This window comes from Myxine glutinosa, chromosome 13 (genome assembly GCF_964187855.1).
Source record: "Myxine glutinosa chromosome 13, kmMyxGlut1.1, whole genome shotgun sequence".
NCBI classification, from domain to species: domain Eukaryota; kingdom Metazoa; phylum Chordata; class Myxini; order Myxiniformes; family Myxinidae; genus Myxine; species Myxine glutinosa.
The window spans coordinates 43,150,666-43,173,996 of NC_136273.1; the positions used below are offsets into that span (position 1 = coordinate 43,150,666).

General features: G+C 41.8%; 1 protein-coding gene across 1 annotated transcript in view; it reads right to left on the reverse strand.

The window, feature by feature from the left end:
• Positions 1 to 23,331, reverse strand: part of COL5A1 (collagen type V alpha 1 chain) — a 505,662-nt gene that overhangs the window by 179,820 nt on the left and 302,511 nt on the right. Inside the window, exons 37-40 of the mRNA XM_068102230.2 lie at positions 22,693 to 22,746; positions 12,703 to 12,756; positions 11,951 to 12,058; positions 4,247 to 4,336 (exon numbers count right to left, since the gene is read on the reverse strand). Coding sequence (XP_067958331.1) covers positions 4,247 to 4,336; positions 11,951 to 12,058; positions 12,703 to 12,756; positions 22,693 to 22,746 — 306 coding nt within the window. The remainder of the gene's footprint in view (positions 1 to 4,246; positions 4,337 to 11,950; positions 12,059 to 12,702; positions 12,757 to 22,692; positions 22,747 to 23,331) is intronic.

Sequence of the window (23,331 nt, forward strand, 5' to 3'; positions counted from 1 at the left end):
TATGAGGCAGTGACCATGGCGGATGACTATGCCTTAACCCACAGGATGGGGTGCCACAACCCTAACTTCTCGCCTAGACTTAGCCAGGGGAGCTATGGTACGGCAGGGGCGGAGAACGAAAATTCATGGGGGCGGCCTCGAGAGGAGGACCACTCTGATATCACGACTTCTAGAGGTCAGAAGTCAACGGTTTCAAGGCAGACGTATCCTCCGTGGGCCTCGAGGCAGACCACGAGGTTCTCCTCCGGGCCTACTTACGCTTTTTGCCATAAACCAGGACATTTGATGTCCCACTGTCATTCTTTGGGAAAGGAAAATCAGGAGCGGAGTCCGACTAGCACAACTCCGAATGCGATGGCAAACGTGGGAAATCGCCCGCAGAAGAGTTACCAACCATTTATTTATGAGGGGATTGTCTCCCAAGAGGGAGACTCGACTAACCCAAGACCTGTTAGGGTATTGAGGGACACAGGAGCACATCAATCCTTAATGCTTGAAGGCATTTTGCCATTGTCGGAGAGTACAGCCACTGGTGATAGTGTTCGGTTCCAGGGGATCGGTGGCTGTGTTAGCGCTCCCCTTCATGTCATCAATCTAGAGTCTGATTTGGTGTCAGGACCGGTCACCGTGGGGTTGCAAGCCACTCTTCCTGTAGAGGGAGTATCAGTTGTGGTGGGGAATGATTTGGCTGGGGGTCAAGTTTCTAGTAACCTGATGGTTGTGAAAAAGTCCGATATGGAAAATAACACCACCCCAGTCAGGGATGGAGGCAAAGTTGGCAAGCTTTTTGAAGGTGGACTGAACTTCAAAACAAAGGAAGAGGTTCTGGAGTCTACCTTCAACAAATATGGACCGCTTTTGGAAGTGCTGCTGATAAAAGACAGGGCGAGCCAAAAGTCAAGAGGGTTTGGCTTTGTCACATTTGAAAACTCAAAGGACGCCAGAAATGCAGGAAAGGATCTGAATAACCAGGAGTTGGAGGGTCGGACCATAACAGTAGGGAAGGCATTTCGTCGGCGTCGAGGGGGCTACAGAAGAGGACCACTTGGTGGTAGTGTTGGTGGGGGCCGCAGCCGATATGGCTATGGAGGCTCCCAGAGTTACGGCAGCTCCCGAAGGAACGACTATCAGGGTCACGGCCGAGGAGGAGACCGTTATTCACGTGACTACAGTGACAGGTGGTCCAACCGTGAATCTTAGGGAAGTTAGAAAGAGTGGAAGCACTGAATGCTGCGGAGCAGCCGAGCCAAAATTCCTACACGGATTAACCGTGAACGCCACGTTCCTAAAGGCGTCCTGGTAGTGAACTTTCCTACACGGATTAACCGTGAACGCCACGTTCCTAAAGGCGTCCATGTAGTAAACGTTCCTGCACGGACTAACCGTGAACCTCACGTTCCTAAAGGCATCCATGTAGGGAATACTCAGCTCGGCCTCCCGGGAAAAAGTGCTATTAAGAGGCAATGGGTGGTTTGTTTACAAAAGTTGGCCTGCAAATAAAGTTTTCGCTGTGGTCAAACTTTCTCTCCTGAAGGGTGGGAAGTGTTACAGACTCGGCCCTAATGATTGTTGTTCTGAGTATTGTTGTTTGTTCGAAGTATTCTAGATATCATGCTTATTGTGACTTAAGGGAAAGGGTTGTTGTGAGTAAAATATTTTAAAACGCTCATGGTAAAATGTGGCCGGAAATCCGGATCAAGACCGGAAGAGGTGGAGTGAGAGAGAAAGAGGTGGGAGGATCGAAAAGAGACGTGGTGGTTGAAGCGCCGGGCCGAGCGTTCGACGTACAGTGCGAGGGAACTTTGCGTCCATGAAGGGAAGTTCGGTCGATAAGAAATATCGCCGGAGTGCGTGGAGCCTGTGTCGTCGGGTATTCTCATTGAGGTTCCAGGCCTTGAGAATCCGGGTTGGAGTGAAAGCCGTCCGCCATCTTGGCCACGTGAGAACCCTGCAGTGAACAGGCTTTCATGGGGTCGGCTGGGCATTATTCCCTGGTGGATTGCCGGGAACGGCTGTGCCAGAAAGGGACACGTGAGAATTATACGGAGGCTCGCGGGTTGAACCGCAACGTGTATGTCGGAGCGCATCTTTGTGAGGTTCCTCCACCGCTGTGTTGCTGGGGGCTGAGCACGTGACCTAGGGGGCGTCTCGCTTGTCTACGCCTCAATTGACCACCGGGCCTTGACTCCCCGATCGCGGGAGCACACAGAGACATTGGGACATCGCCTTGGAGGGGAGCCGAGACATTGGGGGAGGTGCCGTGAGTGGGGTTAAGGGGCTTGACAAGTATATTATCGTAAGATTTGAAAGTAGGGGTGATTGCCCCATTGCTGTATGGCTCTTTGTGTGTGATTTATAATATAGTATGGTTTGTTTATAACTTGGTGTGGTTGCATCATTGCTTCGGCTGTTTCATTTGCTGGTTCCATTGAGGGACATTATTTGCTGGGTTTCAACCAAGGATAAAACATCTTTCTGCCGGGGACCCTCTCGGGGTTCGGAGGTCCACCGAGACCAGAGTTAAGGGGGGGTGGGGGGGGACCCCGTTATTATATATATATATATTTTTTTTTAAAACAGACAGGAATACATTCCTGTGTGGGGCTGGTGTGAAAAATATTCTGACAACCCGGGACTCGAACCCAAGGACCTCATTACTTACGCGATGACAGCCAACTGAGCTATTGAGTCTTTGGAATATCCTCAGAGTATTCTCACACCAACACTGCGAGCTTTATAATGGCTGATGTCTTATGTGCCTGCTAGGCAGACCCAGGATGTGAGTGTATGTAACTGTGGGTTATGATGAAACGTTGGTTGAGAGAGAGATATATATATATATATATATATATATATATATATATATATATATATATATATATATATATATATATATATATATATATATATATAGATATGTATGTATATATATATATATATATATATATATATATATATATATATATATATATAGATATGTATGTATATATATATATATATATATATATATATATATATATATATATATATATATATATAGATATGTATGTATGTATGTATATATATATATATATATATATATATATATATATATATATATATATATATATACACACACACACACACACACACACACACACACACACACACACACACACACACACACACACACACACACACACACACGTTGGAAGATTTGCAGCTCAGGATTCATATCAGTAAAAGGTAGCAGGGCAGTAAAATAATATTTTATTTATTAAAGCCTGACATTTTGAGAACAGGCTCGTTCTCTTCCTTCGAGGCTTTAAGAGCGGTGGTAACACCGTGTTAAATTCCGTTGGGGATGGTTTTCTTCATCAAGTATGTGGGCTCGGAATGAACAAGAATCAATAATTAATAGCAAGTATGATATAAGTGCGATTTGCAATTTATCCGGAGTACTTACACAAATGGACTGCGATTCAGTAATTCTACAAGGGAAAATTTTGTGATCATGACTGCAATGTGCAAACAGGCCACTGAGAAACACCACATGAAGGACCCATACATGTATAAGATTGACATTCAACCAGACTCAGTGGTGTAATGGTTAGAGTGTCCGCTCTGAGTCTATGAGGTTAGCGATTTGAACCCCAGTCGAGTCACAGCAAAGACTTAAAAGAGAGGTTCCAGGGAACCTGAACTCAACTGGTCTATATCAATATGGTTAGAATATGCATAATAGAACCACAAACTATATAGTTTATATGTGCTAAAAATATATGACAAAAATTGATTTTTCAATATGGCCGCCCTGCCGCACCCATTTTTGGGCGTGCAACGCCCAAGTGCAATCCCAAACTAGTTTGTCCTAAAGATGCTGCATAACAAGTTTCATCAAATTTCATCAATATTTGTGACTTTTAGAGCATAGACGTCGAATTGTTTACAGACGACAGACAGACAGACAGACGACGGACACTGGGTGTCGACAAAAACTCAGCTGGACATAGTCCAGTTGAGTTTAAAACGTGACATGCTGCATCCTTGGTTGACGTTCAGCATTTAAAAGGATAGAGCACGGACAAACTACCATGGGTTAGCAAAGATTGTGCAGTCTTGATCAGCCTCCTGCAATCTTGTAAGGAGTTTCTTGTAAGGGAACTCATTATTATTCTGGGTTTCTGCAGGTCCTCATACTTATTTCCTGGATGGCATTTGGTGGGATATGAACAATTATTATTTAGGTTTCATGGCTTTTACGTACCATTGGTCCAGGAAGACCCCGACCACCAGGGAATCCCCTGAGGCCTGGTGATCCCTCCTTTCCTGGTGGTCCAAGAGGGCCTGGGTCTCCCTATAAAAACAGAGCACATAAACAGAATGGTGTAAGGTGTCATTACTTAATTCAATAATAACAATAAAAATAAAAATAACAAATATACCATTAAGAAGAAGAAGAACAACAACAATAACAACAACCGGTGAAATTTTCCTCCACAGTGGTCAACTATTCCGTTGTAAAGATATTTTGTTATTAATATTGTGCTTCATGTCAGTGTTCACAGATTGTGACACGACAGTGTGTACACATGTGCGGTTATTTAAATGTTGCTGGGTTTAATGTTGGTTCAGCTATTGCTATGAAGCACGTGAACATGACTTGTCCTATTGCTATATGAATGTTGCACGGTGCTTTGCCTAACGTGAAATTTTTACCCATTAGGAAGATTCACAGTGTATAATTTCCCAACTGAAATGGTTTCACTTGATATTTCAAGAGCTGGCTTTCTGAAGGGGATTTCCAACATGAGTGGAAGAAATTTTCAGAAAAGTTGCAAAGCCTTTGGGAGGCCTGGGTGAGGTTTGCTTGGACAGACTCTTGAACTGTGGGTTTGCTTGTTCAGACAGTACCTGGAGTGAATGGCATAAGATCTACAAAATGCTATAGATCTTTGTGAGATGTTTCCAGAAAGCACAACTCGTGTCAGGACAATTAATTCCAAAAGTCAAATATGAATGTCACCATTGAGAGGTATCACTCCGGCTCTGGTGTGGCAGAAAATGAAACCTTGGTTGAGATATCGTGTTCGGCCTTTGTTCAATATTTAACTTGATCACCAATGAGTACACTCTTCACTCTGTTAATACAGCATGTGAAGCTTCACTTGCATTCATTGATTAGTTCCAAGGCGTTTGTTTCTCTGCTCCGCGAGACATGCTTCCCATATAAGCCGGAGCCCATTACCGGATATTTTAGGTCAACAGTGAAGCACCGATGGAAGATGAAATGATGCCATGGAAATTGTGCTTTCAAATGCACTGTTGTAGTATGCCATTAATTGATATTATATTGAGTGAAAGAGAAGGCAATTGATGAAGACCGATTGCTCAGAGGCTCAGAATTTACATTTTGCTTTATATTTGCTTTCTGTTTGATCCCCTAAATCTGAACAAACTAGGAGAAGAATTCAGTGCACACTGTGTTATTCGAGCGGGGAACATTGGTTCATTGCTGTATGCAAAACGCCATGAGAACCTGAGCAAAGGGGAATCTGTCATCCACAAGAAGAGGAGGAAGACAAGTGAAAAAGGAAAGGCATGGAGTTTAACATCTTATCAACTTATTCAAGGCCAATGGGGTGTGATCAGTCGAAGCACCTTGCTTGCCAAAGGGTTCATAATTCGTTTAAATGAGTATAAAGTTACAAACACATTTGAAGGAAGACAAGAGGCAGGAAAAGAAATGCTAAATGTCGACCCATAGCATATTACAGTCTGATCCAAAGGGTCCTTTGGGATGCACCATAACAACACATATGCTTAATTGCATGCCACTGTTGAATGCAAATCATCATTAGGAACCATGGTTGTTAATGCAAGAGGTTTTTTTTGAAGCTGGTTTCAATTTATTGCAATCACTCTGCTGCAACCTCTCTCCATCACTCCGTCTCTCCTTTCCCATCTCTTCTCTCGTCTCATCTTCACTCTCCCACCCTTGTGCAACTCACCAACCACAACCGCCAGTCGAAACCCCTCTCCAAAAAACTACTCTTCCTCCTCCCTTCCAATGGCATCGAACATGTGAGATTGACATGCGTCATAAGGTGTAGTGCGTATAAATGCCATCCGGCTTTGCCCTCACTAGTGTGGGTCTGATTCCCGTGGCAGCTCGGAAGACTTTCTCGCACCTTATGAGAAGCAAACTGTCCAGGAATGGTTCTCAGCCACGGAAACGTTGACACCTTGTTATGAGCACCCTGACGGGGTGTCAAAGTATGGGCCTTCATCATATAAAGGTGTTTTAAGTACGTTTTTTTTAACATTGCCTGAAAATTTAGGATGGTTCCTGCTTTTCTCCATTTAAGCAAGAATATCTTAGCAAACAGTTCAGTGTATTATGGTTAACGAACAATTCCTGTTTTCTACCGGTTTTCTCCTCTCCACACCCCGACACATAGCTCCGACTTCACACCGTCAGTGTAACTCACAGGTGTATTGAGTCAATGCAAAACCTCTTTCCAATTCCACAAGGCCTTAGAGATGGACATGAACTGCCAATAATTGCGGGAAGAAGCTGGAGGCCTTGATTTGTTGTGGAATTACCTGCTGCATCTTATGCATGCTTCAGCATCGCGCCATCTGTTTTGTACCCGAGTTGATGACGCGGTATGTTGGGAGGTTTGGAGAGCTACACGCATGCACAAAAAGGAGTTTGGGTTGATGAGAATAAATCCGCCTGATTCAAGTACTTGTGGTGATTATTGAGTCTGTGGACATAACTGAACTCTTAGGATGAACTCTTCTGCCAACATGACAGCTGTGGGTTCTTTCGAGGCTTTCGATGGAGGCGATGTTGAGGCATACCAAGATCATTTGGAGGCCTATTTTCTCGCAAATAATGTCTGACAAGCGACCTCATTACAACCATAATGCTGACTTGGTTCTTCAAGCGGATGTGTCTTCCATCTGTGTCTTACCCAGTCAAGATGGCGAGTTAGAGCTGGTGGCCTACCCATCGCGAACTCCGAACGACATGAATAAAAATTCAGATCCAGATCGAGAGGGAGTCAATGGGAATAGTCTTTGGTGTGACAACATTTTTTTGACAATACCTTCTAGGGAGACACTTCAATGAGATCATAAACCTCTGGTAACTCTGTTTAACGAGCACAAACCAGTGTCACAGTTATCGTCAGCAAGGATCAAGAGGTAGTCCTTCCTGTTGGTAGCTTACTAGTACACCATACCAGTCATCATGGGTAAGGAAAATGTTTATGCGGATATCCTTTCGTGAAAACACATGCAGGGTCATCCTACACGCTGTGAACAAGTGACTGCTGAAGTACTCTTGATGAAAAATGACGAGATTGTGAAAGCTTCCGTCGTCGCGGTTGAAAACAAAGAAGGATCCAGTTCTCAGCAAAGTGCTTCATTTCACAAAACTTGGTGGCGGGATGAAAATCCAGAGGGTGTGCTTCGCCCTTACCATAACAAAAGACCGGAACTCTTTGTTGAAAATGATATTGTGCTGTGGAATCTCGTGTTGTTATTCCCTCATCTCCACGGCAGATTTTACTCATCGATCATTCATAGTAAAAATGAGACAAATGGTCTGGAGATGCCTGTGGTGGCCAAATATCGACAAAGACATAGAAAGTACTGTGGAATCATCACATTTTCAGTTTATTTGGTCTGCCTGAGCACCTCGTGACAGAAAACAGCAGTCAATTTAGCAGTGCCGAGTTCCAGGACTTTCTTTTGGTGGTGGTTCGTATGCAGCCTGTGGCTGTTGGCTGCATCATTTTCTGGAGGCGCGGCTGTGCCACTGATGCAATTCCTCCGATTACCAATAAGCTGGTACTCATTTTGCCGATATCAGAAGGATGACAGGCTGAGTCAACCCACCTGGTGTTATTTCAACGGCACAACAGTGGTTCAAACTCAGGACCCTAGGATCTCAAGCCGGCCACCTCAACCGTTAAGCCAATACCAGGCGTTTTCTCATGGTGAATGACATGAAACACACCATGGCTGGTCCAGGGTACCCCGCTACCAACGGTTTGGCAGAACGTTCTGTCGGTCATTTTAACGAAATTTTTTTTTAACCAAAACCAGAGATATTGGTGAGCCCTTGTAAACCAAGATCGACAAGTTGTTATTGAGGTTTAGAGAGAGAGCAACATCATTTCATGTGGGAAATTACTTTCCAAACTGTCAATGAACAGACAACGCAGAATAAGATCCAGTGCACTCAGAGCAACCCAAACAACACAGCAAGTCGAAAGTGTTCCAAGATAACCTTGAACATGCCGCAAAGTTCCATTAAGGTCAACTCGTGTTTGCCAGGAATTTTGGAAAAGGTCCACGCAGGTTCCTGGGACTGTCATTCAGGTCATTAGCCAGAGGAACTATGATGTATGAGAGAGTGGTTTTGTGTGAAAGAGACATGAAGAGCAACTGCATCCACGGTATGTAATTACTCCTTCGTATTCACAACCTGATAGAGTGATCGGCCTATCGGACTCGGCGGACCAGTTACCGCCATCGCTTTCTGGATCCCTGCCTCTGACTAGTTTTGCTGGAAGTGATGGACAGGCAATACCTATTCAGACTACAGCCCCAGTTGAACGACCTGTTCCCCTCGATCAGCATGTTGATGAATGAATGCCCTCCCCGTCAGTCGAAAAAACACCTCATCCTTTAACGATTAACAGGGCCAGGAAAACCTCTGATGCTAGAAAGGAAGAAAACTCAAAGACTCATATTGAACAGTATTGAATCTGTGTATATACCAGGAACTGTGAAATGATAAATTGTTTCTCTAAACCTCTATACCGGCTAAATGATAAACTTCATGCGATTTCTTCCCAAGGAAGTCTTTCAAAGACTGCATTACAGATGAGACAGAAGGAAAACATAATTTATTTATTGTGATTTTCATGATTTGTTTTTCGAGACAACTAACTACTGAGATCTCTAATTATTAAACAATCTATTTCCTTAAGTTTAAAAAGGTGGGCAATGGCTGTGTCTTGCCTGGGTTTGAATCCCGACCCAGCTATAAACTGTCATCCGAGTGTTTTACAGGCAGAGCGATTCATAAGTGAGTGTGCTGTCACTTGGATGGACGTTAAACGGGGGTCCGGTCTATTGGCATTAGATGGTGGACGTTAAAGATCACACGTTGTCCTCCGCAAAGATTAGGCAAGCTATCACCGGCACTCTGGCCTGCTCTAACCAAATTACAAATTACTGCTATAACTAGTAGAGGGAATTGTATCAGCAGCACAACCGCACCCCTCGCCAAGTATGCCACCCAGCAGCAGCCTTGTGCTGCACATGGAAGAGGAAGAAGAAGAAGAAGCGGTATATTGTGCTTGCTTCTTGTGCATGCGTTAGCATAACGCCTGTTTTGTACCCAAGTTGATGATGTGGTATGGTGGAGGTTTTGGGTGCTCCATACATGTGCGTAGAGGAGGAGCTTGGAGTGATGAGAAGAAACCCACCTGATTCATGTATGTACGCGTGGTGGGTAATTAATGAGTCTACGGATATAACACTTGTAGTTTGTGAGTGTGGACATGACTCTTCCCCTCGTCTACATCATGGGTATTCTATATCACATTCCTCACTCCGAGTAGCTCCAAACTCAGAGTTTAGTAGCTCCAAACTCTACTCCGAGTAGCTCCGAGTAGCTCCTCTATCACATTCCGAGTAGCTCCAAAATTTTGAGAGATCAAAAAGTGAGGGACAGATGTGGGATATAAGTGAGGGACAGATGAAAGCTATAACTTTCATGGCCATGACATTTACCATGGACATCCTGTAGGAAAACATTAACGGTTAGACAGCAGTGATTGTGAGGTGAAAGGTTAAACAATGGTCATTAAAAAACCGCACAGGTTATTCCAATGACAGCATCCAGGACTTATAATTTCTTATCAAACAAATGTGTTCTCATAACTTTACATTGAGACCCATTTACCTGAATTTGTGTCAGAGTTTAAAAACACCGACAATAACGTAACTTAACATCAATATGTGGAGAGTGACAAGATTCAGTTTATATCCTTGTCAATCAATCTAAAATTGCAAAATCAAGTGATCACCTTTATTATACTATTTATATAGTCGTGGCCAAAAATATTGGCACCCTTGCACTTTTTTCAAATAATGCACCATTTCTTCCAGAAAATTGTTGGAATTAAAAAATATTTTGGTATCCACATTTGTATTTCTTTGGTTTGCAGTGGAACAAAACAAAAAAAGCTGAAAAAATTACAAAATCTTAGCTTATTCCACACAGAAATCCTAAAATGGCCCGGACAATATTATTGATACCTTTTAGAAGTTGTTAAAAATAATTAGATTTCAAGTAGGTGATTCTCCTTTACTTTGGAATTGAACTCACCTTTGGTGAGTTGCAGGTGCCTGTAATATAAAAATAACTCATTCAACCAGTTTGAATAGAGCAAATGAGTCATTCTGCTGTTTTGTGTCACTGTGTGTACCGCAATGAGCATGGAGAAAAGAAAGAAAACCAGAGAATTGTCTGAGGAGGTCAGACACAAGATTGTAGCCAAGCATAGACAATCTCAAGGCTACAAGTCCATCTCCAGAGACCTTGATGTTCCTGTGTCCATCGTACGCAATGTTATCAGGAAGTTTAAGGCCCGTGGCACTGTAGACAACCTCCCTGGACTTGGCCGCAAGAGCAAACTTGATCGAACATTGCAGCAAAGGATTGTTCGAATGGTGGAGAAAGCATCTCGATCAACTGCCAAATAGATTCAAGCTGACCTTCAGACACAAGGTGCGACAGTTTCAACTCGCACCATCCGTCGCCAACTCAATGAAAGAGGGTTCTATGGTAGGAGACCCAGGAGGACCTCACTGCTGAGAAAGTCTGACTGAAGTTTTCCAAAACACACCTGAACAAGCCAAAATCCTTCTGGGAGAATATCTTGTGGACGGATGAGACCAAATTTGAGCTTTAAGGTAAAGCACATCATCTCAATGTTTACAGGAAACAAAATGAAACCTTCAAAGAAAAGAACACCTTCCCTACAGTCAAACATTGAGGAGGTTCAGTGATGTTTTGGGGTTGCTGTGCTGCCTCTGGCACTGAGTACTTTGAATGTGTGTATGGCATCATGAAATCAGGAGATTTGGAGCACAATGTTGCAATTCAAATTATTTTTTACAACACAATGTCAATTTCAACTTATTTTTAGAGAAAATTGTGAGTTATTTGAAAAAAGTGCAAGGGTGCCAATATGTTTGGCCATGACTGTATACACAGTTCAATACCCTAATTACTCCCATCCTCTTTGTTGTTGTTGTTGTTGTTGCTATACCTCTCCCGCGCACAGCGGGAGACGGGGGTTTTGGAATCACTTATGTGTGTGTGTCTGTCCGGGGGTTAACTTTATTTTACCATTAGGGCTTTTGTCATCAAATTTTCAACAAAGATTTATAATGAAAATATGAAGAAGGCAAATAAACAATATATGGTCAAAAGGTCAAGGTTGCATAAAATCGTCAATTTCCATCCGAATAACCTGAAATTTTAAGAATTTGCATATTGGGTCACTGAATTGGTTCACCAATCAAAAGCTAGAAGCCAATTGTTTTTTTTAGATGAAATGGTCAAAGGTCAAGGTTGAATTAAATCATCACTTTTCATCCAATTGATTTGAAATTTGTGGACGGTTTGCATATTGGGTCACTGAAGGTTATTACTTGGGAGGTGTAAAGATCAAGAGCGCCTAAAATCATCAACTTTTTGTATTTTTATTTTTCATCATGTTTAACATACGGAAGAAGAAGTCTGAATACAAAGCGGATGCGGACGGCTTTTGCATTTTCAGATTCTTTATAGTTGTTGTTGTTGTTGTTGTTGTTCCTTGGTTGTTGATTTAACCAAATATTTGTATTGTGGCATCCACGTAAAACCGTGATTTCCGACCTTCATGCCTTCTTTTCCATCTGGACCTGGCAGCCCTGGCTCACCGGGTGGACCAGGAGGACCAGGGTGACCCCGCTCTCCCAAGGGTCCTATCTGGCCTGTAGAACCCTGAAAAGCAATGATGAGTGTGAGGAGGGGATGGGAGGGGAATTGCAACAAGTGCAATTACAACTATAAAACTGCCATTTTGTTTACATACCACTGATCAGAAAAAACATCTGTGATCAAGTCCAATTACGCTGTCACTCCAACATGCATATGCATACACAATGATCCGTACGCACGCAGTTGAAAATCTACACACATTTAATGTGCACATATACATTCAAACAACTGTGTAAACATACAACTGTGTAAACGTAAACAAATTACACATGTACACACACACACACACACACACACACACACACACACACACACACACACACACACACACACACACACACACACACACACACACACACACACACACACACACACAGGAATCAATTCCTGCCACTCATTAATTCGTCCACTCTTGTAAACAAAAGGACAATAATACATCTGAAGAGTGAAAGAAAGCAGACTTCCCATGTCCTCAGAAGGATGTTGAGTGCTGTATCTAATATGTCGAAGAAACACCAGTTGTGAAATCATGCAGAACACACTCATATATAATAATGTTTCAACGTACAATAAGGCATTCCATCACTGCCTGTGGCATGAACGCTTCCAGGAAAATATATTATTTATGTAATTGCTATTTTCTTTACTTGAGGTCCAATGACTCCTGGAGGACCAGGTGGCCCAGTTTTTCCTTGAAATCCCTGAAGGAAAGAAAGAGAAAACAGTTGAACACATCATTAAAACCCTCTTTGCTCTGTGCCATCTTTCCTCTTGTCATTACCTCAAACCATGCCACGTCATGCCTTCCGCTTTCACACTAGGCCATCGTTCCATTGCAGAAGCTCATTCCTCACCATTGTTGAAACATATACAATAATAGAATGAGATCATCACTCAAATCCATGACACCACAATAATGAATTTAACCTTCTCATGGTCCTTAACACTCACACTAACACTTCATCTCATCCTCGTATTCCCGGATTTCAGCAAGTTCAGTAATGACAGTACCTGAGTCAGTAAAACGTCCATTTGGCTTCTGTAGAAAGGCATCAACAATGACTCACTGGAAGTCATAATTCTAAACCCGAGACCAATACTCTGCTGTTGTGAATATACCTGTCAGCCTGGTGAAAGTGATATGGAGCAGTAATATCAGGAGGTGTATAATAACGTGTTCACACAAAGCTAAGAGGTATGTATGTCACGACACTGACAAATATTCACGACACTCAGCCTTTAAAATGGAACAAAAAAGGGAACCTGATAGATGGTATATGCTATACCAATACAACTACAATCTACCTAATAGATGGCATGTGCCATACCAATACAACTACAATCTACCTAATAGATGGCATGTGCTATACCAACACAACTACAATCTACCTGATATATGGTATATGCTATACCAATACAACTACAATCTACCTGATAGATGGTATATGCTATACCAATACAACTACAATCTACCTGATAGATGGTATATGCTATACCAATACAACTACAATCTACCTGATATATGGTATATGCTATACCAATACAACTACAATCTACCTGATATATGGTATATGCTATACCAATACAACTACAATCTACCTGATAGATGGTATATGCTATACCAATACAACTACAATCTACCTGATATATGGTATATGCTATACCAATACAACTACAATCTACCTGATAGATGGTATATGCTATACCAATACAACTACAATCTACCTGATATATGGTATATGCTATACCAATACAACTACAATCTACCTAATAGATGGCATGTGCTATACCAACACAACTACAATCTATCTGATATATGGTATATGCTATACCAATACAACTACAATCTACCTGATATATGGTATATGCTATACCAATACAACTACAATCTACCTGATATATGGTATATGCTATACCAATACAACTACAATCTACCTAATAGATGGCATGTGCTATACCAACACAACTACAATCTATCTGATAGACTGTATATGCGATACCAATACAAGTACAATCTACCTGATAGACGGCATATGCGATACCAATACAACTACAAACTAACTGATAGACAACATATGCTATACCAATACAACTACAAACTACCTGATATACGGTATATGCTATACCAATACAACTACAATCTATCTGATAGACTGTATATGCGATACCAATACAACTACAATCTACCTGATGGACTGTATATGCGATACCAATACAACTACAAGCTACCTGACAGATGGTATATGCTATATCAATACAACTACAACCTACCTAATAGACAGTACATGCTATACCAATACAACTACAAGCTACCTGATGGACTGTATATGCGATACCAATACAACTACAATCTACCTGATATATGGTATATGCTATACCAATACAACTACAACCTACCTAATAGACAGTACATGCTATACCAATACAACTACAAGCTACCTGACAGATGGTATATGCTATATCAATACAACTACAATCTACCTGATAGATGGCATATACTATACCAATACAACTACAATCTACCTGATAGATGGTATATGCAATACCAATACAACTACAAGCTACCTTATAGATGGTGTATGCTATACCAATACAACTACAATCTACCTGATAGACTATATGCGATACCAATACAACTACAATCTACCTAATAGACAGTATATGCTATACCAATACAACTACAAGCTACCTGTTAGATGGTATATGCTATATCAATACAACTACAATCTACCTAATAGACAGTATATGCTATACCAATACAACTACAAGCTACCTGATAGATGGTATATGCTATATCAATACAACTACAATCTACCTAATAGACAGTATATGCTATACCAATACAACTACAAGCTACCTGATAGATGGTATATGCTATATCAATACAACTACAATCTACCTGATAGACGGCATATGCTGTATCTACAACCACAATCTACCTCATAGAAGGTATATGCTGTACCTACAACCACAATCTACCTGATAGATGATATATGCTGTACCAACCACCGTTTAGAGGCCATTTTTTCCCCGCAAAGCGGGGGTTGGCCTTTTCGGGGACCGTGGTAGTTGTTGTTTTTCGGTCCCCTTTTTGAAGCAACGTTTTACGGCCGGATGCCCTTCCTGACGCCAACCCTTTTTGCCGCCTTCAACGACAAACAGGGAATTACCAGTGAACTGGTACTCAATTAGCCGACCTCGGAAGGATGACAGGCTGAGTCAACCCCTGGTATATGCTGTACGTACAACTATAATCTGTAGATCAGGGTAGTAAATTAGAATTTGGCAATATTCAGCAAACATTGGCCTACTCCAGTATTTTGAATGGTACCCAGGAATCTTGAACATCCACAAGCAAATGCAAGCAGACAGGACACTCGGCTTTACACAACCTCAAAAGGCATACCCATTGATGCAACACCTGTATTTTTTTTAAACAGGGAGCATTTTATTTTGATTTAAACGAGGAACCGATACCAGCACAGAGAGCTCAAATGGAAGCACATTACCTTTGGAGCTATCCTGTCAGTCCAAAAGTGCCATTACCATGATATTACCATTCCGGCAGGTAAAATCCAATGGGTATGTAACCTAGGGAGAATGTGGAGGGGTTGTTCAGTCATGGGGCAAATGACCTTTACCTGTGTCAGAATTCCTCTGTCGGTGTAAGACCTTTCTTGTTTGACTGTCACTCACAGCTGCTTATCTGAAGGACGATTCAGTGTATTTATGGTTTCGATGAAATTTGTGCCATTTAGTTTGGGACAGTAATGCATGTCAAATACTTCATTTGTACTCACGTACCCCTCCTTCATTGTGGTTATGTCCACCTCTCCTTCCTCCACCAAGCTGCCAAACAACCATCATATCCAGTTCCGAGATCACTCTTCCAACCCCTACGGAAAGTCGCCCTATCTCCAACAAAACGTCATCCCAATAAACCCTATTACGTTTCGAATTCTACGACCTCACTAAATCACACACCTGAACCCTCACACTATGCTTCCATCCCCAAACTTTCACCAAATCAATCATCCTACCCTCTCACTAATCTTCCATCGGTACACCAACACCAAATCACCCATCCTCACGCCTCGCCAAGTTCTTCTCTTTGCCTGTTCACAGTACCCTCTCACCAATCCACAATACCTACTGACATACCAAACCACCACTGAAATCACTTCCGAGTGACACACCCTCTCAACTCCTCCAACACCTCAACCAAACGAATACCAACTCCTGACCTAGAGGAATACATGGGATTCAACGCAGCTAAGATTTTACCAAGATATGTCCGGTTTTGCACACAAAGGCCAATGACACAAAGGCCAATGACAATGACCAAAGGCCGGTAATGACACACACTGAAGGCCAATGACAAAATCATGCATTACGATTTCTGCTGCGAAATGCAAGAGAGACCGGAGAATGAAGGGTTTGCATCAAGGTTCATCGTCTCTGATGAAGCAACTTTTCACTTAAGTGGAAAGGTCAAACGTCAAAATATCCATGTGTTGGGCTCTCAAAATCCACATCGTCATCGAATATGAACGCTCTTCACCGAAAGTTCATGTGTGCGGGCAGGGGCGCTGTAAGGGGGGGGAAAGGTTCGGATGATTCCAAGGGCCCTGCACTGACAGGGGCCCTAAAAATTATTAGAACATTAGGTAAAAATTGTCAATATTAAATTATTAACCTATCATCTTTAATAAAATAATAGACCAATAAAACTAACGGTTCTTTTTCTTTTCTTGTTTTTGGCAAAAAGTAAACATCCAGAGAGCCTCTGTGTTGCCCAATCCCGCCCCCCCCCCTCGATTTACATGAAATGGTTTGGTGTTTCGGTGTTTCGGAACACAGTGTTTTTTACAGCTATGGACAACTTCATAAGTGACTTGGACACGAGGTTTCACACCACTGCAAAAATTGTAGAAGAATTTTCTGCTGTTCTGAAATTGGGCAGATTAGTGAGGATAAAGTTCCTTCTGTGTGTCCACCACTGATCATTAAGTATTCCAGAGATCTTACACCTGAGTTTCAAAATGAAGTAAGACACCTGAACACAGTATATGCTGCCACTTTCCCCCCTAACTTGTCCCCTCTTGGTCTCCTGAATGCAATTTGTAAGATGCAGCTGCAAAGCATTTTTTGGAGAAGTGTGCATTGCTTTACGTAGATTTTGCACACTGCCTGTGACTGTTGCTGGTGGCGAGAGATCTTTCAGTAAGCTAAAACTGATATATAAAAAACTATTTGAGGTCCACTATGTCCCAGGACAGGCTTTGCAGTCTTGCCATGCTGTCCATTGAAAGTCAGTTGGCTAGAAAGCTGGACTTCAAAGACTTGATCAGTGACTTTGCTGGCAACAAGACTCGGCGCTGGGCTCTTTTTTTTTTTTTTTTTTTTTTGTATACTGAATCGAGGCTCGTGAAAGAGCTAACATTTACTTCACAAACAAATCAACCAGACAAACAAAATATATAAAAAGAGGGAGCGGAAGACAAGATGGGGAGAGAAAGGGAAGCACACAAACACTTGAGAGCACACAACATTTGAGAGCAGGGAGATGTGTGGGAGGGAGAGGGCTTGGGGGGAGGAGGCGTGGGAAGTGGGGGGGGGGGGGGGGGGGGGGGGAGAGGTGAGAGAAGTATAAAACACAAGGACACCAAGGACTTCCAGGACAGAAGTTGGTATTTCAAAAAGTGGAATTGGGGTGAAATTAGCGGGGGTAGAAAAGATCAAGGTTTTGGATGGGGGAAGATAAGAGATGGTGGTGAACAGCTGTTTTAAAGACCTGGAGGGTGGAGTGGGATTGAAGAGAGTGAGGGAGTTTGTTCCAGAGGCAGGAGAAAAGAGGAATGAAGGAGTGAAGGTGAGCAGAGAGTCTTGATTTTGGCAGTTTAAGGCAGGCTGAGCTGAGCTGAGTTTAAGTAAGGCTGAGCAAGGACCAGTGATAACTAAATGGCATGGCTATGGATATTGGATCACGACACTTGGTATGTATACTTGTATGTATACTCTGCTGCTGATTTTATTATTTTGTTTATTATATCATTCTATAGATGATAATGTTAATTTATTTTAATTGAAGAGGTTAATGTATGTTGTAATTCTTACCATTAAAATTACATTCAGACTGTAAAAGATGGCCTTCAGCACATTTCTTGTGTGGGTTTCAGTCTTGCATCAAATAGTGAATTCTATACTGTATGCAGAAATATAAGCATTGTTTCAACCTCCTGGCAAAAATGTCGGGGAAAAAATGTGCACCCATGCTTCATAGGGGCCCATTGTGATATCTTTTCATGGGGCCCAAAATCCCTGGCGGCGCCCCTGTGTGTGGGCCATTTCCAAGTGTGGAAAGAACTGGATTACCAACTCGACGTGTGCCACATCACAAGTGGGAGCCACATGAGAGGTTGTAAGGTGTGAAAATAACTTTTAAATGCCTCCCTTTTGTCCATAAGAAGTACATCGGTTCAATAGTACTTTTGAAATAAAAATTTAAAAGTGTATACTTCTTTTTGAATAACCCTCTATATATGCACATACATACACATACATGCATTGTAAATACAATGCACCACTGTAGAACCACAACCAAATAAAGAGAAACTCCCAAGCTAAACATTTCACACAGACTTACGGAAGTTCATTAACATGCACTTTTCAGACATATTCTAAGAGTCCGACGTGAATAGGCAGGGCCTTTTTTCACACACAATCCATTCAGCAGGAATTATCTATATCAAGACAGATCTTAACTATTTTGTGTCTAACAGGGGATAAAACGACCGATCATAATTATTTTCCCGATAGTGAATATTCCCCACAATGAGGTGATCTGCTTCACTTGCAAGCACACAGACAGACAGCTCAGTATGTTCTTCTTTCTTGAACTGTTTCAATATACGATCAGCTCACAAGGAACGCTTGCCTCTGACAACCTCACAAACGTCTCCGGAAGGTGAACTCCTTCTAAAATGTATATTTGTGTCCATATACACCACCTGACCAAAAGTATGCGGACACCCCTTCTAATTAGTGGATTCGGCTGTTTAAGCCACACCCATTGCTGGCAGGTATATATAATCAAGCACACAGCCATGCAATCTCCATAGACAACCGTTGGCAGTAGAATGGGCTGTACTGAAGAGCTCAATGACTTTCAATGTGGCACTGTCATAGGATGCCACCTTTCCATCAAGTCAGTTCGTCAAATTTCTGCCCTCCTAGAGCTGCCCCGGTCAACTGTAAGTGCTGGTATTGTGAAGTGGCAACGTCTAGGAGCAACAACAGCACAGCCACATAGTGGTAGGCCACACAAACTCACATAAACGGGACCGACGAGTGCTGAAGCAAGTAGCGCATAAAAAGTCGTCTGACCTCGGTTATAACACTCACTACCGAGTTCCAAACTGCCTCTGGAAACGACGTCAGCACAACAACTGTTCATCGGGAGAGTCATGAAATGGGTTTTCATGGCCGATCAGCCACACATAAGCCTAAGATCACCATGTGCAATGCCAAGCATCGGGTGGAGTGGTGTAAAGCTCGCCACCATTGGACTCTCCAATGGTGCAAACGCATTCTCTGGAGTGATGAATCATGCTTCACTTTCTGGCAGTCCGATGGACAAATCTGGGTTAGGTGGATGCCAGGAGAACGCTACCTGCCCGAATGCATAGTGCCAACTGCAAAGTTTGGTGGAGGAGGAATAATGGTCTGGGGCTGTTTTTCATGGTTCGGACTAGGCCCCTTAGTTCCAGTGAAGGGAAATCTTAATGCTGCAGCATACAAATGACATTCTAGACGATTGTGTACTTCCAACTTTGTGGCGACAGTTTGGGGAAGGCCCTTTCCTGTTTCAGCATGACAATGTCCCCATGCACAAAGTGAAGTCCATACAGAAATGGTTTGTCGAGATCGGTGTGGAAGAAGTTGACTGGCCTGCACAGAGCCCTGAACTCAACCCCATCGAACACTTTGGGATGAATTGGAACGCCAACTGTGTGCCAGGCCTAATCGCCCAACATCAGTGCCCCACCTCACCAATACTCTTGTGACTGAATGGAAGCAAATACCCACAGCAATGTTCCAACATCTAGTCCAGTGGAAAGCCTTCTCAAAATAATGGTGGCTGTTATAGCAGCAAGTGCGGGACCAACTTCATATTAATGCCCATGATTTTGGAATGAGATGTTTGATGTTCGGGTGTCCACATACTTTTGTGTCATGTAGTGTATGTATGTATGTATGTATGTATGTATGTATGTATGTATGTATGTATGTGTATATATATATATATATATATATATATATATATATATATATATATATATATATATATATATATATATATATATATATACATATATATATATATACATGTATGTATAATTGTATATATATATATATATGTATGTACATATATATATAATGACTGCATAAGATTTAGGTCTCAATGGGAATTATTGTATTATTCGATTTTGGTTGTTGGTACAACATTAATTTTGTAAAATACAAAAAAAAACAAAAAAACATTTAATATAAACCTATGTAAGCGAGTTTCGGATTGAATTAAAATTGAACAAATCTCCGCTGGGTGAACTCAGCAGCTAAAGCATTGAGCACTGCTAATTAAGATTGCCAAATGCGTGTGTTGGCTCCCACGGTAAGAACGAAATGTAACGGCCTCCACACAATGCCGTTTGCTAGGAGGTCCTTTTGTGGAGTACCTCACAATGAGATGACTTCTCTACTCGATGCAGCTGCACACACAAGTTCAGCAGCACAACTTCTTCCAACAAAAGGATTTGCGAATATGCATCACAAAAAGATGAGAGATCTATCTGGCGAGTCCAAAGGAGTGTTTCTTGTCTTGGATGTGACACTTGTAATATTTTGACCATTAACTGCACTTTCTAAATCGATTCATAGTTAACTACAAGGGGTTATACATTCGCTTTTCAAGTTCGTAAACAATAAAAAACAGGTACAGATACATTCAAAGTACACTGCCCCCATGCCAAATAAATAAATAACACCCTCCAGCGTGGCATTAACGGGGCGTCTTTGGCACCCGGTGATTCCCCCGTGCAGCACAGAGACGATATTCGGAAGGAGAGGTGTGCAATAATTTTTTGTTGTTGTTGTTGTTAGCAAGGAGCTAACATTGACCACAAAAAGACAAACTGACACATAAAACATATGATAAAGGGAGCAGGAGACAAGATGGAGAGCAGGGACATTGAGAGATCTGTGGGAGGGAGAGGACTTGGTGGGAGGAGGCATGGGAGGGGGTTGGGGGAGAGGTAAAAAAAAAACACATGGACACTGCTAGGACTTCCAGGAAAGAAGTCGGTATTTCAAAAAAGTGGATCTGGGGTGAATTAGCGGGGGTAGAAAAGATCAAGGTTTTGTATGGGGGAAGATAAGAGATGGGGGGTGAAAAGCTGTTTTAAAGACCTGGAGGGAGGAGTGGGATTGAAGAGAGTGAGGGAGTTTGTTCCAGAGGCGGGAGTAAAGAGGAATGAAAGAGTGAAGGTGAATAGAGAGTCTTGATTTTGGCAGTTTAACCATAAGAGGGTTGCTGGCAGATCTTGTGCGACCTGTAGGAATATTTGGGGGACAGAGCACAGACAGAGCTGGGGGAGCAAGGCCGGAGAGGAGTCGGTGGAAGACAGTTGATTAATTGCATAATTAAAATCAATAAATATTAATCATAAAATAATTTCTTAATCAATTGGCTAATGGCATACCTCAAACACCAGTGTTTCATCCGAAGCTGTAACTTTTTGAAAATGAATAAAAGAAGTCATTAATCTAAAAAAAAAAAACATTAATCGATTAATTGATGAATCAATAAATAATTAATCGATTAATTGATTCATCAATAAATCAAAAATATCCTTTATAGCCACATCACTTGGTCACTGCCATGTCCGAATATCAGCTTCCTCGCTCAAAAGCTGCTGAGATATTGCCCAGATGAAAAAGAAAATAAATCAGTGATTAATAACAAAAATAAATAAATAATAATCATAAAATAATTAAGTTATTAATCAATTGGCTAATAGAATACCTAAACCACCACCGTTTCACCGGAATCTGTAACTTAAAAAAAATTAAGTCATTAATTGTATAATTCAATAATTAATCAATTAATTGATTCATCAAAAAACATGAAATGCCGTTTTTGCCAAAGCACGTGCTCACTATTGTGCCCAAATTTCAGCTTCCTAGTTCCAAGGATGGCTGAGATATCGCCTGGACAAACAAGAAAGAAAACAAGAAACCGGAGTGAAAACTGAGTACTCCCTTTCAGCACGCGTCATCGCCAAGCCCCCTTCAGTGCCCGGCGATGACGTCATGCAGCACCTGCAGATGGAATAGGAAAGGAGCGGTGTACAAAAAAAAAGTATATGTATTACACGAGGAAGGGGAAAAGGGCAAAAGGGTAATTGGCCTATTTCCTACCTTTCCTGATAAGGGTATGTTGCCCCAGGTTATACTAAGTTATTAATTGGGTTGATTTTTTGAGGATCGGTTATCTTAAGAGGGTACAGATCTATAAAGTATCCGCATCTCTGTGTATTGACTGCAGAACCATCATGATACACTCAAACCATACTTACAATTTCACCTCTCTGCCCAGGGTGGCCTGGCATGCCCTCTTTTCCAATCAGTCCCTGCAAAGAACAGTAACAAAAAAAATGTAATATTACAGCAGTAAAACAATTACACCATACTGTTGGAGAACCATTGGATAAAAGCACCATATGGGCAAAGTATGTATGGCTCTCTTTTGTTGAGGTTAAACAAGAAGCAATGAATTAACAATCAAGGTCGCAATTGATGAAAATATGTACCAGAAAGCATGATCAATTTAATGCAATTTAAAGACAAGAAGAGGTAGCCCATGAGTCTATGTATCTACAGTATAGTATGTGTAATGTGTATGTGTGTAAATCTGTGTATATATTTGTGTGTATGTACATGTGTGTGTATGTGTGTGTACGTGTGTGTGTGTGAGTGTGTGAGTGTGTGTGAGTGTGTGTGTGTGTGTGTGTGTGTGTGTGTGTGTGTGTGTGTGTGTGTGTGTGTGTGTGTGTGTGCGTGCTGTTGGAGTATCCTGTGGATGCATCCAGAACCATTAAACATTCAATCTGTGTGGTTTTCTTTGTAAAAGTCACAACCCATGGATTCATTTCATAGGTTGTGACTTTAACAAAGATATGGCAGTCTGTTTTGTCCTGTTCTTCGACATTACTCCA